The sequence below is a fragment of the Oncorhynchus gorbuscha genome, linkage group LG13 (genome assembly GCF_021184085.1).
Source record: "Oncorhynchus gorbuscha isolate QuinsamMale2020 ecotype Even-year linkage group LG13, OgorEven_v1.0, whole genome shotgun sequence".
Lineage (NCBI taxonomy): Eukaryota > Metazoa > Chordata > Actinopteri > Salmoniformes > Salmonidae > Oncorhynchus > Oncorhynchus gorbuscha.
The window spans coordinates 77,071,710-77,089,025 of record NC_060185.1 but is presented as its reverse complement, the minus strand read 5'-3'; the positions used below and the strand labels follow the sequence as shown (position 1 = coordinate 77,089,025).

Here is a 17,316-nt window from a genome sequence, read left to right as displayed (position 1 = left end):
TACATTTCATGGTTTCTTTGCCAAAGTCGTTGGGATTCACTTGCTACCAGGAGCAAAACATTTGAAATGGATTGTAGATCATAGTACCACGTATATATGCTGTTACATAGAGTTAACTGAAAAACTCCCAAAATAAATAAAAAATGGTCACATTCTCTTTGCATTTAACATTTCAGGTGTTGAATGTATGAAAAAAAAGTAATCTAGTTGACACTTGTCCATATTAAATCTATTCCAGGGTGTACAATGACGCTTGATGGGGCATGCATACAGGCGTGTTTTTAAACGTGTGCGCATTTCTCAGAGTAATGATTCAAAAGGCTTCAGCGATAGGGAGCCAAGAGGATACAGTTGTCCGCTTCTCAATAGCGCACCTGCTTATTAACAAATTCACACTCCTACATATAGCGGCCCCTTTTCGGGTCACAGAGCAGACTCTCACAATTGAGAACCACCTATTGGTTGGATACAGCTGGGACCTGTTGGATCGGAGGGTGAGGGCTAGGGTCATTTCCCCCCAGAAATGTCAGGGAATTTGCAGGTGCCTTGGTGGAAGAGTGGGATAACGTCTCACAGCAAGAACTGGCAAATCTGGTACAGTCCTCGAGGAGATGCACTGCAGTACTTAATGCAGCTGGTGGCCACCAGATACAGACTTACTTTTGACCCCCTTTGTTCAGGGACACATTCCATTTCTGTTTGTCACATGTCTGTGGAACTTGTTCAGTTGTTGAATCTTATGTTCATACAAATATTTACAAGTTAAGTTTGCTGAAAATACACGTTGTTGACAGTGAGGATGTTTATTTTTGTTGAGTTTAATAGCCTAAACTAAAATCAGCCACAAATACCAATAACATTATCAATTGTGTTAACAAAAATTATGTATACTCTAGATTACAGGAATGTCAAACCATGCAAGGCGAGTTCCTTACTAATTAGTGACCTTGCTTCATCAATCAAGTACAAGGTTGGAGCAAAAACCTGCAGACACATTTGCTCTTCAAATTTCTTCATCTGTTCATTACTTTTCCAAAATTGTATTATGTGCAGAGTGCAAATTCAAAAAGGTATAAAAGACTAAGAATAATGATTTGCCTCCCTCAAGTACTTGCCAACCTCCCTCATGCTCACCAACTGAATAAGAAAAGTCTTTATTCACCAGTCAGGACTTGACAGCAGCAGTCTGGTTAATGCCATGTCTGCCCTAAAGTGGGAAGCCTTGCACTTTAATCATTGTCAGAGCCCTCAGGGGGCAGGAATATCAAGGAATCATGAAAGTTGTGCCCATACGGGCGTAGTCTGTAAACTCCAAACATCATGACCTGCATCTGGTTTGGTGACATTCCGCTGAAGGTGATGGCTAAGTCCGAGCAGCAGCCCTCCACCACGTCCAAGTTTTTTTTGTCCATGCTGTCTTGGATGAGTGAACCCACACTCTTACTGTTGAACAGGCTCTTACCCTGTATGTCCTCGCCATTCTCTGCAAAGACTCCGGTGTACTTCAGACATATAGCTAATTGTTTCTCCTCGCTCAGCTTCCACAGGGCTCTGCCTCGCTCCGGACACTTCTCCTCATCCTTGAACACATTCACCAGCCTCTTGAGTGCCTCATAGCTCAGCACAATGCCGCTCTGGTACTCCACGTACTCCAGTTCACCCGATTTCATGGCATGGCCAATGTAGAAGGGCTCGTTGGGGTCCTTGGCCAGAACGAGATACTTGAGGTTCTCGATAATGGCAAAGGTGGTAGGGCGCGCCACGAAGAACCAGCGCAGGTCACCGGCATTGTCATATGCATGCTTCAGGGCCTTGCGCAGCTTGGCCCACTCGTCCTGTTCGTTAAGGTCCACCGCTTCCAGAGCTTTGGCCGACTCAGAGCTGTAGAATACGGCTTGGTCGCAGTGTTTACCCCAGGTGTCCTTGGCTGTGGACCAATACACCAGGACAGAAGGCTGAACCATGATGACGCAATAGACTTGCACTCTCTGGCTCAGCTCCACCATCTGGGAATCAGACAGGCTCTGTAGCTCGTCCTTGGTGGGAGCCTTGATGTGGTGGTGGTGGTGGTCCTCTGGGCTGGACTGCATGCCTGGTGCAAAGCTCCCCAACAGGGACAACAACAGGCAGAATGTGCCTCCCAGGGCTATCCCCTTCACAAAGGAGCTGCCTTCCGAAAACATGTTTGTCAACAGTACACGCTGAAAGTAGGAACAAACCATTAATTCACCATATTACTAATCAAACTGGATACTTATGACCGTTAAAGAACACGCCAGTTACATACCTAACAATGACTGTCATTTCATGTTATTCGAGTGTGTTGCTAGCTAACTACTGTTAGCAAGCTAACTTTTTGCTGTTAGCATTAGCAAGGACATGACTCAACTGTCAGTGCAAAATTCTAAAACTATTTGCTGGCTGGCTACCCTAGCTATAACTTGACAAGCAGGTTACAAGTAATGAAGCAAGGCGAATAGCTAGTTAGCTTGATTTCTAGCGAACGTTACAGATAGCTAACTAGATTAGCTATAGTCACAAAAAGGCAACTCATTAAGATAAACGTTTCAAACCCCCCCCCACAAACAAAAAAAATGAAGAAAACACTTACCTACAAATGACTGCAGCTGACAGAGAATTCCCTCCTTTCCTTTTTTGTTTCCACTCCTGTCGAAGGAGGCTTCCGTATGCTGATATACCTACCTCAGGGTTGCAATCTAGCTGTTGGATTTACAAACACAACGAACTTCCGGGTTCTTCTTCTTTGCTATCATGGCGTTCGCACACCTTGTTTATGAATGCCGCCACCTACTGTGTTCAATCACTTTACATTTGTGATACAAAAAATAAAATGAGGGGGGGGTAATAAAATTGCACACCAACCAACCATACACCTATATACCGCTATTTCATAAAGAATCTCAAAACATCTTGTAACTCTTCTGCGGTAAAATCTCATACACCCAGGTTCTTCACTGCAGCTGCCACACCTACACTCATTAAAAAACCTGCTACCCCATTCCACTACTTTGACTCTATTTTCTCCCGCACCATGCCTATGGCCCGGAAGGATGGGGCACCCCCACTCAACACACCCTGTAACTCTTCAGAAGTCAAATCTCGTTTACCCAAGTACTTCTCTGCAGCTGCCACTGCCAACATCTATTTTCTGTGATTTATGTTCCATTTCTGCAATACAGTTGATAACCATTGGTATGAAAGCTAAGAAGCCAACCATACTGAAGCTCAAAACACTTAATGGCCTATCCCTCTGTACACAAATCTACTACTTACTCACTGGGATCATGGTTGCCAGGTCAAGCAAATTATTTCTAGCCCAATGACCACTAGCTCAAAAGGCTAAACTATCCCAATTAATTTTTTCAAAGTGAGAGGAGGCCATATTTATACAATAAAACTTTTTTCTATAACATTATCGAGCCAACTAAGAAAGAATATCATAGTAACTTGTAACGACGTTAGAAGCTAAACTTTGGTTTCCTCAAAATAATAATTATTGCAAGATATAAAGGAATTTCAATATGTGGCAAGAGAAAAGATAATCGCTCTCATTAAACTCACCAGATCATTTGCACAAGGGGGTATGGTATATGGCTAATATATCACGGCTAAGGGCTGTTCTTTAAGCATGACGCAACTCGGAGTGCCTGGATACAGCTGTTAGCCGTGGTATATTGGCCATATACCGCAAACCCTGAGGGTGCCTTATTGCTATTATAAACTGGTTAGCAATGTAATTATAACAGTAAAAAGTAATATTTTGTCATCCCCTGGTATATGGTCTGTTATAAACTGGGTGGTTCGAACCCTGAATGCTGATTGGCTGACAGCCGTCTTATATCAGACCGTATACCACGGATATGACAAAACATTTATTTTTACTGCTCTAATTACGTTGGTAACCAGTTTATAATAGCAGTAAGGTCCCTCAGGGGTTTGTGAGATATGGCCAATATACTACGGCTAAGGGCTGTACATAGGCACTTTGCGTTGCATCGTGACTAATAACAGCCCGTAGCCGTGGTATATTGGCCATATACCTCACCACCTCGGGCCTAATTGCTTAAATATACCACGGCTTTCAGCCAATCAGCATTCAGGGCTCGAACCAGGTTTATAATTGTAAATAAATCCACTTTGCACATGTGCATAACTGTAGATACACCCGACAGATCTCAATCTATGAGCATGAAAAACTTGGATGAACATAAAAAATGAATGTAGGCTATTTTCTGGCAATTGTGCTGTTATTATGTGCCAAATGTTAAGACTACAAATGGCCCATTTGCAGATTGATTTATCCTTCCAATAGGCATGGGCTACAGACTAAAATCTTGGTTTATGATTGTAATTCAATTTTTCCATGGTTTGCTTTGATAAAAGCAGGTAGACTATAGCCCCTGATAGGCCTACATCTAATTTCAGATAGTCTACAGTAGCCTAGACACGAGGCAAGTGTAAACTGAACGATTTAGCAGTTTGCTTAGTTCAAATTAACAGACTAATTTATTCATCATGAATAGCGAGGTGATGAAGAGGTAAGAAGTGCTTGTGTTTATCAATAGCCTGCTGGAATAAGTTACTGAGGATGGGGTAATAATTTCAATTACTGAATTAAATATTAATAATGTGTATATGAACTGAATATACTTGTCAACAACAGCCAGTGTTTACTTTTTAGAATTGGTTTTTACCTGTAACCTAATCTGACGTTAACGTCAAGCTGATGCTTTCTATCAACTGATCGGCAATTGCGATAGAGCTTTGAAAATTTCAAATTTAATTAACCAAACATGTCCATTAATAATTGCATAGTAACACAAGGTTACAGCAACAATGAACTGAAGTTATAGGCTATATTTATTAAATTCGTTTGCCAGCTCCAGGTAGGCTACACAAGTGCCACAAATTGATTTGCAATCACTCCAGTGATATCATTTCAACATATTTATTGTATCAAATGGTAGCCTACAATGGCATATACATTAAGGCTACTTGATGGCCAACAGAGGCAAATGTATAATTCTTCACATTTAGCCTAATGTCAGTCTCATTGAGGCCTTTTCCCCATAACTTCCAATTTCCATTCGGGCAGCACCCGAGACCGAATAACTGAACATACATAAAGCACTTCACTTGATACCATACGTAGAATGTATGCACACATGACTGTAAGTCGCTTTGGATAAAAGCGTCTGCTAAATGGCATATATTATTATTATTATTTATACCGTTTTCTTTCAAATTAAGCAGTCGACATAAGAATGCAGTTTTAACCACCTCCGAGCGAATTTATGTAATGCCCAACGTCTTTTTCCAGTGCTTTGTCTCCATTATTTCTTGATGTGCATCAGTTCTAGTGTATTAATATGTTTTATGGAAGATGGGTTGGAAAAAGGTGTCTCCATAATGACAATATACCCTACCTACAACTGGTTAAAAAAAGTTATATACAACAAGGAAACACTGCCTGGGATCATCTCAGGGTTCATCACCCACTTCCTGGTTCTGAAGTCATGTGACTCACTTATCATTGACAGCTCATCTCTGTGGCGGTGAGATAAAAAGCACACAAAAAAGCGAAAAATTATGTCTTATGTCAACTTAAACTATGTGTTGAATATATCAAATTCCAAATCTTGATGCAAACCAGATTCAAAGCCATGGTACAAACTTACATGGAGGACATAACTCGTCATATAACATTTTATTTTATATAGCCTTACATTGAAATTAGACTTTGACACATCATACATGGTTTTTATTTTGAAATTGAGAACCACAATACTGTATGTAGGATGTTCTTCTTACTTTCAGCACAATTTTTTCAGCAAAATGTTTTACCTAAGAATGAGCAGTTGAGATTATGTACACCAGGTGTGTCAAACTCATTAATTTTGTTTTTTTCCTTTCAATTGAGCTCTAGACAACCAGGTGTGGGGAGCTCCTTACTAATCAGGGACTTTAATTCATCAATGAAGTACAAGGGGGGAGCTAAAACCCGCAGCCACTCGGCCCCGTGGAGTTTGACACCTGTGATGTTTTGCGAGACACCAGATTGCTTTCAACAGTAATTTCAACAGAAACCTGTGCAGACAGGCTTATGATAACCTTATCAATCACTCACAACAGTCTGGGCCTTTTGATCATACTCCTATTTCCTGTTTATTAGAAACCTTTCATTTTGACAAAGAGACCGCTAAAACTCAGAGCAATGACACACCACCCTATGTCATTCTTTGTGCCCCTTTGAACTTTAGTGTTCTATTTTCTACGGATCACAAGGTTATGTATGATCAAGGTTATGTATGATCAAGGTTATGTATGATCAAGGTTATGTATGATCAAGGTTATGTATGAAATGTAAATGATTGGATAGTTTTGCAAATGCATATACAACAATATTTATTTATTTATGTACAACATTCAAATGACTTCCCATATAAACTGACATTAGAAAAGCAGGGCACACAATTATTTTTGCCAGTAATTGGGTGGTGCTTCATGTTAGGACAATGAGAAATGGCTGAAGTCTACCGAGTGAGCGATTTCCCTGAAGCTTGCCTAATGATGGTCTCTAAACACAAAATGATGCAGACAACTGTTACTTAAAGGGGTAATAATAATAATAATATATGCCATTTAGCGGACGCTTTTATCCTTGTCACTTTAGTGGAACCCTGTAAGGTATGTCCATTGTACCTTTAGTTATAGGTACCTAATTGTACCCTCGCAGTTCATACCATTAAGAGCCAATAGTATACTTTAGAGCAGTGGTTCCCAACTTGGGGTACTAAAATGCAGATGAGAGGGTACTTCAGGAGTACTCCATCCAGAGTAAAATTCATTTGGTGGTACAGTAACCAAAAAAGTTTGGGAACCACTGCCTCAGGGGATGAAACATGGTTGTTGCATTCAATGGCTTTCAGTCCTGTAGCCTTCACCAAGTGCCTACATTAATATTTTATCATAGAACCTTTTATGACAATACATTACACATATCATAAAGCCATACTTTAACAGTCTAGTTTTATCCCAACACAGTAATCTGAAATCAGTTAAATTACATTATGCTGGTTTGCAAAGTTATATTTATTCCTGTTGAAGTGAAGAAATCCCAAAATGTGACCCTTTAATCACCCACAACATGCATTTAGCATGACTGCCACAGTATCCGTTTCTAAATGAGATTAGCTAAACCATTTAAACAGGAACAACTATTTCAGTATAACAGGTGCAATAATTACTAATAGATTGGATTAGTAATTTGAAAAATAATGTTTTTTGTCTTTTTGTAACATAAGATCAATCTATCAATCAATCAATGTACATGCAAAAACACACAATGTGCATCTTATTTTATCATTACACATATCATGCCATACTTTAACATGTTTGAATCCCAACACAGTAATCTGAAATCAGTTAAATTACATTATGCTGGTTTTTATTTATTCCTGTTGAAGTGAAGAAATCCCAAAATGACCCTTTAATCACCCACAACATGCATTTAGCATGACTACAGTATCCGTTTCTAAATGAGATGCTAAACCATTTGTTGCAATAATTACTAATAGATTGGATTAGTAATTTGAAAAATAATGTTTTTTGTCTTTTTGTAACATAAGATCAATCTATCAATCAATCAATGTACATGCAAAAACACACAATGTGCATCTAAAAACAAACATGTTGAATTAATTTTAAAAAAATGAACTAGCAATACAGCATGCTGGGAAATATGCTAATGAAGGGTGTGGTTTTATACCCCGGGGAACAATACTGTACCCTAGCCATACTCTTTTTTTCTGAGAGTGTAAGACAAAGGGTAAGACAAAGAAAATAAACAAAGAAACCACAACATATTTCTAAAGAGTCTCTGTGCTTAAAAGGGGCCTTGATCAGAACAGTGATACATGTTGTTCCACCATGTTGTCTGGGGTAGGATGAACAACCCATTAGAACAAGAAACATTTTCAGTCACTTATAAAGAATTTGAGGTTGCTGACTGGCCACTGATTGCTATTGGAGAGGAAACATTTGTAGGGCCCTCTCAACAAGCAGAGATAGGCCCCAGTTGCTTTGACAGAGCCCCCTGAATTGTGTTCATGATGATGGGCCCATCACGTCCAAACCATTAAGACTGAGACTGGGTGACATGACGATGTATTGATCCCGTCGTGATGGATGGTCAAGTAAGATATAAAAGTGAAGTTCCTAGTCAAGATAAAGTAGTGCAGTACAGAGCCACATAAGCTATTGTCATCATGCTGTCCTTAGTACTGTTCTACTTTTTAGCTGTTATTTGCCCTGCCAGACGGACGCATGCTCTACCACTTTATCCAGACACAAGCTTGGAACCCCAAGAAGGTAGGCAATCTGTGGTATCTTTGAATTCTTTTGATCTGACCATGTCTATGATGTTCTATTTTAGGGCATGTCTAGCTGAACCTTCCTTATGAGACATGCTGTAAGATGTCTCATCTTTTCTTGGTATCATTTATAGTGTTTAGATTTATGGTATTCATTCTTAGATCCCTATGCATAATGTTGTGAGGGCAATGTTGAGCTCTGAAAGTCTCCGTTTATTATCTACAACCATGTCAAAAGTTTGGACACAGTTACTCATTCAAGGGTTTTTCTTTATTTTGACTATTTTCTAGATTTTAGAATAATAGTGAAGACATCAAAACTATGAAATAACGCATATGGAATCATGTGGTAACCAAAAATTTGTTAAACTAATAAAATAAAAAATATTTTTTGGTTACTACATGATTTCATGTGTGTTATTTCATAGTTTTGATGTCTTCACTATTATTCTACAATGTAGAAAAGAGTAAAAAAATAAAGAAAAACCCTTGAATGAGTAGGCGTTCTAAAACCTTTGACAGTTTGTGTAGGTCTAATACATCACAGTCGGAATTGCAATACAAGATATATAAAATGGCCGTGTCTCTTCACAGTCCCCTTTGTGCAATAAATCCTTTTATCTGTTTTTTTAAACTGGTTATTTTGCTAGCTTGAGTTACCTGGGCTGTCAGAGTTCCATGTAATCATGGCTCTATTTAATACTGTGCATTTCCCAGCCTCTGTTCTGGAACTTGGGACTGTGAAGAGACCTCTGGTTACATGTCTTGTGTTGTACCGATGCCTGTCCGAACTGTGTGCCAACTGCTTGAACAGACAGTTCGGTACCTTCAACACATCAATACCTCTCACAAAGACCAATAGTGATGCAGTCAATCTTTCCTTAACTTTGAGCCAGGAGGGACTGACGTGCATGTTACTGACACTTTCCGTCTGTGTACATCTAAGTGCGATACGTTCTGCTTTGTTCTGGACCAACTGCAATTGTCCTATGTCTTTCTTTGCCTTACATGACCACACAGCTGGGCAGTAGTCCAGTCTGGTCGACACGGATGTCAAGAAGGCAGAAATCATGGACAAACCTTTCCCATTTTAGCAACCATTAAGTATGTTTTGACCATTAAAGCTTGCCATCTAGGGTTACACCCAGCAGGTTAGTCTCCTCAACTTGCTCAATAGCCACATTATTCAATAATATATCTAAACGAGGTTTAGCGTTGAGCGAGTGATTTGTCCCAAAAATTATGCTTTTAGTTTTTGAGATATTTAGCACCATCCTATTGCCAGTTACCCATTCTAAAACTGACTGGAGCTCTATGTTAAGCGTCTCATTTATTTATTGTACGGTTGCAGCCCACATGCATACTGTTGAGTCGTCAGTGTACATAGACACATTTTTTGGTTAGTACATGATTCCATGTGTGTTATTTCACATTTTTGATGTCTTCACTATTATTCTACAATGTAGAAAATAGTAAAAATAAAGAAAAACCCTTGAATGAGTATGTGTGTGGAAACTTTTGTCTGGTAATGTGGGTCTACCATAGATGACAAATGGGGATAGATTTTCCTCTGAGAACATTGAAGGCAATAACTATTTTGACAGTTAACTTCACTCGGAGTCTAGATTTTTAACACCAGTTTTGAGAAACATGACAATGGGTTTACTGGAACTTTCAGCAGCAATGGTGTGAATCTCAGTACTGAGATAATACTGTTTGATTATTGAGAGCTGTTTGGTCTGAGCAGTGCTGATCCATCAGTGGGTGGCAGAGGTGGAGGATGGAGAGAACACTGAATTGACTGACCAAAGAGTGGTGAAGAATCTCTACCCTCTCCTGCTGCAGCGCGATGGAGTCAGGGATACATGGAATAAAGCAGGTGAGGAGAGACGAAACCTTCAATGAAGATACCAAGGATTGGACGTGAATGTTCTGATATCCCATGACTCTTTGCCATATGCAGACGAGTTAGTCAAAAGGACAGTTGGTTTTATTCTAAGCATCTAGTCACCCATATAACGTGATGAGGTCTATATCTACTGGGTTTATTTTCTCAATTTTCCTTCAGGAGCTAAAGATTCTGTGCTGCAGGATAAATTTGTCAACATGGTAAGTGTGCTAGACATTTCTATTGACTGTGTGATACAAAAGAACCCTCTGGTGAACCTGTTTTAGTCTATTACATTCTATATGGATCAATGTGTAATAAAATATTTTCTGTCTGTTTTTGTAGGTTGATGATCTGAAGGTGGTGGTGTTGAAGCTCGCTGCAGCCGACAAGCTTCGCTCTCAGGGCTTCCTTCGTTCGGAGCAGAACTTGCCGAAAAATAACAAGAGAGGTGAGTAAAATCAACGTTATCCTGAACCGACTCTGTCCAACACCTTTCCTTATGTGTTCCTTATGATCATAGTAAGAGCAGGTGTTTGCTGAGGACAATTGAAAGCACAGTATGGCGTCAACAACTTAAGAAAATACCATATATATGCTGGCATATTTACAATGCAATGAATTGTTTGGTAAGGATGTTTAACTAAAGACTGTCTCGTCGAAGGTGACATGGAGTAACTACCCATTGGGCACACAGTGGTTGAAGCAATGTTGTTTATTGAACTAATGTGGAATAGACGTTGAATTAACGTCTGTGCCCGGTGGGTATAGCCTAGCAGGATACAAACAGTAGGTGATGTAACATGTTATGACTCGTGAAGGCAGAATTGATGCACAGAATTTTGACATGTGTCTATCTTTGTCGCTTTCTTTAGCATGCTTCTGGAAATACTGTGTGACCAACTAGAAGCTGTGTGGTGAAGGAGGATAAGAGACGTTTCGACGATGCCTGGACAACAAGCTGTGTGGTGAAGGAGGATAAGAGACGTTTCGACGATGCCTGGACAACAAGCTGTGTGGTGAAGGAGGATAAGAGACGTTTCGACGATGCCTGGACAACAAGCTGTGTGGTGAAGGAGGATAAGAGACGTTTCGACGATGCCTGGACAACAAGCTGTGTGGTGAAGGAGGGATAAGATGCCTGGACAACAAGCGTGGTGAAGGAGGATCGACGATGCCTGGACAACAAGCTGTGTGGTGAAGGAGGATAAGAGACGTTTCGACGATGCCTGGACAACAAGCTGTGTGGTGAAGGAGGATAAGAGACGTTTCGACGATGCCTGGACAACAAGCTGTGTGGTGAAGGAGGATAAGAGACGTTTCGACGATGCCTGGACAACAAGCTGTGTCCCTTATTACATATTAAACGTACGTCCCCAACACAATGTTTATACTTATAACCATAGACTCAATTATTTATGAAAATATATTTTTTAATCCGGTTGAAAAGGGCCTTGCGTTGAGACTGGCTGACAATAAAATGAAATAGATCGTGTGGATTGAACGGAACAACTTTGTTTTTGAGAGACCAAGACTGTGTAAGATTGCATATCAATTTCTATACAAATACACAATGTATATGCCTCGAACCAATGCTTGGAAGCAGAATAAATTCAACAACATTAAACACTAAAATTAGACTTCAACTATATTTTAGTTGACTAATTTAGAAATGCACAGTAAATACATATTTTGTGTAATCATACCACATAAATCACTGACTGCACACACACACACACACACACACACACACACACACACACACACACACACACACACACACACACACACACACACACACACACACACACACACACACACACACACACACACACACACACACACACACACACACACACACACACACACACACACACACACACACACACATATATACAAACAGACATACATACACACTCAAGGGTCAGACATTTTCTTTCACATCATAGTTTGAACAGGTGTACTGTATTATGGTAACACATCTTTTCCTGATACCTAAACCTATTTACATGCTAATTGACTGCAGTCTTGTTGGTGAGAGCTTAATATTATGAGTGGTAATGGTAACTATCAACAATAGGTTTTGTATCACTAGTTTCAATCACACATAAACATAATTAGAATACACTCATATATTCTTATAGTATGGGTGTGCAGGTCATAAACAACAAGGTAAGAAATATATATTTACACTATGGACAAAGAAACTCACTAAATTAGATAAACAGTCAAATTACACACTTGGCCTATTTAGTGTGGCATATAATGAAATTTGCCAGTATAATTACATGAAATAAATAGTCTGTACTTGTCTTCATACATAGACCTTTGTTACTGTAGCAGCCTACTATTACACACTCTGTAAAACATATGGCATTGTTGTTCATCTTGTGCATGCCCTAGTGCTAAATTAACCTAATGCACATTAAGCAGGAGGGGGTCTCTTTGTGAACTTTGATTTCTAGAATGCCTATCTGCATCCTCACACAGGAATTTATAAATGTTGATTTTTAAACAGTTGACATGAGATATTTCAATAATGATTGCTGGCCCCTCCCAAAATTCCTTCATGTTTTGTGAATGGCTTACCATTTCCATGGTAACAGTAAAAGAGGAAATGTTGTGTAATAGTTGTGTAATGGTTGTGTAATTGTTGGCTAAAGATTGTTTATAGGTTTACAGCCTCTTATTGGCTACGTCCAGGTAAGCCTTCTCGATCTCGATGTTGGCGGGGCAGGTCTGACTGAACTCCTCCCTCTCGTAGGCATTGTTCAGGTACCTCCATACACCAGTGAACTGGACCGGGATGTCAAAGTCACAGTACTTCTTGGCAGCAATCTATCAAATAAAACCAAACCAAATAAAACCAAACCAAAACAGTTGAATTGTGAGACACTATAAACAACAATAGTCATATTACACTATTAAAGTAATGGAGAATAGAGAATATGTGCAGAGAATGTTCCCAATGGTTCAACATGGAGTTGTACTTCTCCTAGGATTTTTAAAAGTTTATTTAAATTGAACCTTTATTTAACTAGGCAAGTCAGTTAAGAACAAATTCTTATTTACAATGACTGCCTACCAGGGAACAGTGAGTTAACTGCCTTGTTCAGATTTTTACACTGTCAGCTCGGAGATTCGATCTAGCAACCTTTCAGTTACTGGCCCAACGCTCTAACCACTAGGCTACCTGCCACCCCAAAATTATTAAAAAGTAAGGATTAGGTTGTGTAGTATAGTCATAAGACATGCCTAATACCAGAAAAGAATCCAATTTTATGCCATATGCCTATTTGTTTCACCTTGATGACATGCAGCTTGGGCAGCAGGTTGCAGTCTGCCAGGGTGAGATGGTTGCCATCCAGGAACTTCCTCTTGGAGACAAAGATGTTTTCTCTGGAGTTTTGGTTAATCTCTTCAGGGATGGGGGAGGTCAGGTAGAGATCCAGACGCTTGAACTCCCGCAGCAGCGCCTTCTCATGGACTATGGGTTTAGAGAGACACAGGCATGTATGTCAGACAGGTCTGGAGCTTTGGAGATATTCCTTATGGATAAAAAAAGCACTTTCAGTTGAGAATCTCTATTGAGTATGCTATACAGACCAGGAGTAGGCTTGGGCTGGGCCCTAAAATTCACATCAAACCAGCATTTCATTAAGGCATACGCCATTGCCTGTGTGCTTTAATAACTGAATCTTGGGCATTGTTGGAATTACATTAGTATATTTAATTGTCATATTTTCCATTGCCTTATAAGACATTGTCTAATCTAAAACATGAATGTGGACTGACTGAAACTTTACTTACAAGTACTGTTGGCTGGTCTATTCTTAATGAAAGCGGAAAACTTGGCGAAAATGTCAGCACCCACGTCAAAGGACTCTTTGCTGAGTGGGCTAAGGTGTGGATACCTGAAGGGAGTGGGACGAGAGGAGTATGAGTTTGTTTGAAGAAGGTTAGTGCCGTTCACTTTTTCTTTAACATAATAATACTTTACCTGGGAGGGGCCAATGTCTGTTCCAGAAACTCCTCGATCTTGATAAAGTCCGTCTTGAGGGTGCCGTTGTACAGGAGGAACGGAGGGTTGGTCCCAGGTGCCAAATCCTTCAGCTCTGCTGGTTTTCTAGAGTGTACCAGGGCAGGGTTGGGTGGAGAGGTTGGCAACAGGCAGGAAAAAGGAAAGGGAGTAGACATGGTCATATATGGGATCATTCCAGCTTTTATTTCAACAGATACCATTCTTAATCATTAATTGACACAGTCACAACGAACACAAAGGTTATCAAGCCATGATTCCGGCAATCTATGATTCAGTAAGTAAAACACACTGGCATGGGAGTGGCTACTCAATCACTCAATTATCAGCATCCTTTCAATGTTTCCTGATCCTATTTGCTCACCGGTAATGGGCCTGAGAAATTTACACAAGAAAGGGGATAGATTAAGAAAAGGTGTTTGTTCAATTCTACACAGAGCTCTTTCTCCTTTCTGCAAATGTTTTAGTTTTTCAAGCCCCACCCTCTGTCACCTCTCTGTATCACACCCCATTAAACAGTTTGGTTTCTGAAAAACATCCTTGTTCTTGCTGAACTCTTTATAGAGCCCTGTGTGAGCGACCTTTAAACAGATGAACAGGAATTGGAAGGGCGGGAAGCCAGGGATGCGGGGGCTTACTTCCTCATGTCGACGGTTGTCACGGTGAACTTGACTCCTTTTAGCCACAGGACCATGAAGAGCCTCTGGCAGAAGGGGCAGTTGCCCATGTTCTCTCCATCATGGCCAGCCTGAAAGACAAGCAGCATTATTTTTTTAGTTTAGGTTTAGTTATAGCCTGTTGCCAAATCTGTTTGTGCTGTCTTGCCAACTCCTAGGGTCATTGTCACACCAAACAATGACCATAGTAGTTGGCAAAACAATATTAACACATCTGGGACCAGGCTAGTTTAGTGGTAGTTTATTTCACAGACAGAAATATACGATAACTCCTCAAACACCGAAGACTCATGGTCACACATAAGATAGGGAGCCCTATTCAAATTCCAATGGTTGATGTTGACATTGTCCATGTTATCTATTACAGTAAGTCCTGATCTCCTGCCCTATCATGCAATTCATATTCATCTCATGATCAAAGACACAAATACACGCACTTGTAGTGTTGGGACTTGCTGGGTTATTTTATTAACTGCTACTTGAGAGGAAAAGCAGGCATTGAGTTGGAGAGGAAGCTTACAGAAATTGACATGGGCTCTCCTCTGTACCCACCTATTGCACAGAGTCTGATTACTGACCCACCAACGCTACTCTACCTCTGGTATGGATAAACAAATGGGATGGTTCTCTGCGTGTGTGTGTGTGTGTGTGTGTGTGTGTGTGTGTGTGTGTGTGTGTGTGTGTGTGTGTGTGTGTGTGTGTGTGTGTGTGTGTGTGTGTGTGTGTGTGTGTGTGTGTGTGTGTGTGTGTGTGTGTGTGTGTGTGTGTGCTTCAAATATGTACCATTATGTGCTGTACGTATATGACTTTACAAAGATACAGTCCATATCTACTTATTTGCAATCTTATTTCAGTTTTCAGAATGTGCATGTGTGTTAGAGCATGTGTGTGTGTGCCTGCCTCAGGGGGGGGGGGGCACGCGTTCCCAGTGTGCCGCCTGCTCCTCTAGGGCATGTGGTGATAAGGTGGCCTCCAGTGTCTGGTGTCATTACACAGTGATAAAGGCCACCCTCACTCTCACTGACACACCCACACACACACACACCCACACACACACACACACACACACACACACACACACACACACACACACACACACACACACACACACACACACACACACACACACACACACACACACACACACACACACACACACACACACACACACACACACACACACACACACACACACACACACACACACAGGGTGGCAGGGTAGCCTAGTAGTTAGAGTGTTGGACTAGTAACCGGAAGGTTGCAAGTTCAAATCACCGAGCTGACAAGGTACAAATCTGTCGTTCTGCCCCTGAACAGGCAGTTAACCCACTGTTCCTAGGCTGTCATTGAAAATAAGAATTTGTTCTTAACTGACTTGCCTAGTTAAATAAAGGTAACTAGGCAAGTAAAATAAAAAAACACACACACACACACACTCTCTCAGAGTGCTGTTAAGTGAACATGAAATCTTGCTCAGATGCCAGTGTTTACCTAACACAACACTACAAGCATTGAGCCATTCTGTGAAATAGAGGCTATGGCTGAAGTGACTGAAGCTTTACATTACATCTTGTACATTTCATTAGCTTTCACATGAAACAATTTTGCGGTATGTTTTTCTGTATTACAATCATCACACGATTTCCATCTTTTCACATATTGTTGAAATTATATGCATAGACTATGTTAGAATTAATACAAATTATTATTTTTCTTATTCTAAACTAAAGGATGAACAAAATACTGACCTTTATGAAGAGTTCAATAGTCGGGTCTTTGTCGGAGTTCTGTCGTTGCGCCATTCTTTTCAAAAGCTGTGCTGTGTTCTGCAAAGTTCAGAAATTCTTCTCCAACAAGTGCCCTCAGGTCTCAGCAAAACAAACCTGTTAACTCTGAAGACTCCAAGTCCACGGATGTAAAACGTCACTCTTCCCTTGAGTCTTCTATATATCTCTGTGCTCTAGTGTGCTGGTTTATATATGGATCTTAGGAGGCAGTGTAAGACCCTTGTAGCTGGGACGTTTTGTTTGTGGGCTCCTTGAGGCTATCACTCTGAACACATTTTTAAACGTAGGATGAGGGGGAGGGCCCTGAGGATGGGTGTGGTCCTCTCTCATATAAACACAGTGCCAAGCTCTCTCTATGAGGAGAGCCTAAAATAGGTCCTAGTACTTGTCAGTTAATAATGGTTAATCAAACAATGTAGAAATATAGTTTCACCATGTGACATAAAACCATCATATCAAAGTCTGAACGTGTTGTGCTCATTAGTTAACTCTCACTGAGGATATCTTGTGACGAGATGCATGAGACACAAAT

The 17,316-nt window shown here is 40.4% G+C and overlaps 2 protein-coding genes across 3 annotated transcripts; both read right to left on the bottom strand.

The window, feature by feature from the left end:
• Positions 1-798: 798 nt before the first annotated feature.
• Positions 799-2,771, bottom strand: LOC123994128 (C1GALT1-specific chaperone 1-like). 2 transcript variants are annotated; one of them, XM_046296641.1, is made up of 2 exons: positions 2,612-2,771; positions 799-2,201 (listed from the first exon to the last, which is right to left on the bottom strand). In XM_046296641.1, exon 2 carries the CDS (start codon positions 2,181-2,183, stop codon positions 1,230-1,232), a length of 954 nt encoding a protein of 317 aa, XP_046152597.1. In that variant the 5' UTR covers positions 2,184-2,201; positions 2,612-2,771; the 3' UTR covers positions 799-1,229. The 2 variants fall into 2 exon arrangements, with proteins under 2 accessions (XP_046152597.1, XP_046152598.1); XM_046296642.1 differs by having other exon boundaries at positions 2,616-2,768.
• Positions 2,772-12,917: 10,146 nt separating this feature from the next.
• LOC123993535 (chloride intracellular channel protein 2-like) lies at positions 12,918-17,044 on the bottom strand. The gene is made up of 6 exons (XM_046295790.1): positions 16,746-17,044; positions 14,959-15,068; positions 14,282-14,407; positions 14,092-14,195; positions 13,587-13,768; positions 12,918-13,119 (listed from the first exon to the last, which is right to left on the bottom strand). The coding sequence occupies exons 1-6, from the start codon at positions 16,797-16,799 to the stop codon at positions 12,958-12,960; spliced, it is 738 nt and encodes a 245-aa protein (XP_046151746.1). The 5' UTR covers positions 16,800-17,044; the 3' UTR covers positions 12,918-12,957.
• Between the last annotated feature and the right edge of the window lie 272 nt (positions 17,045-17,316).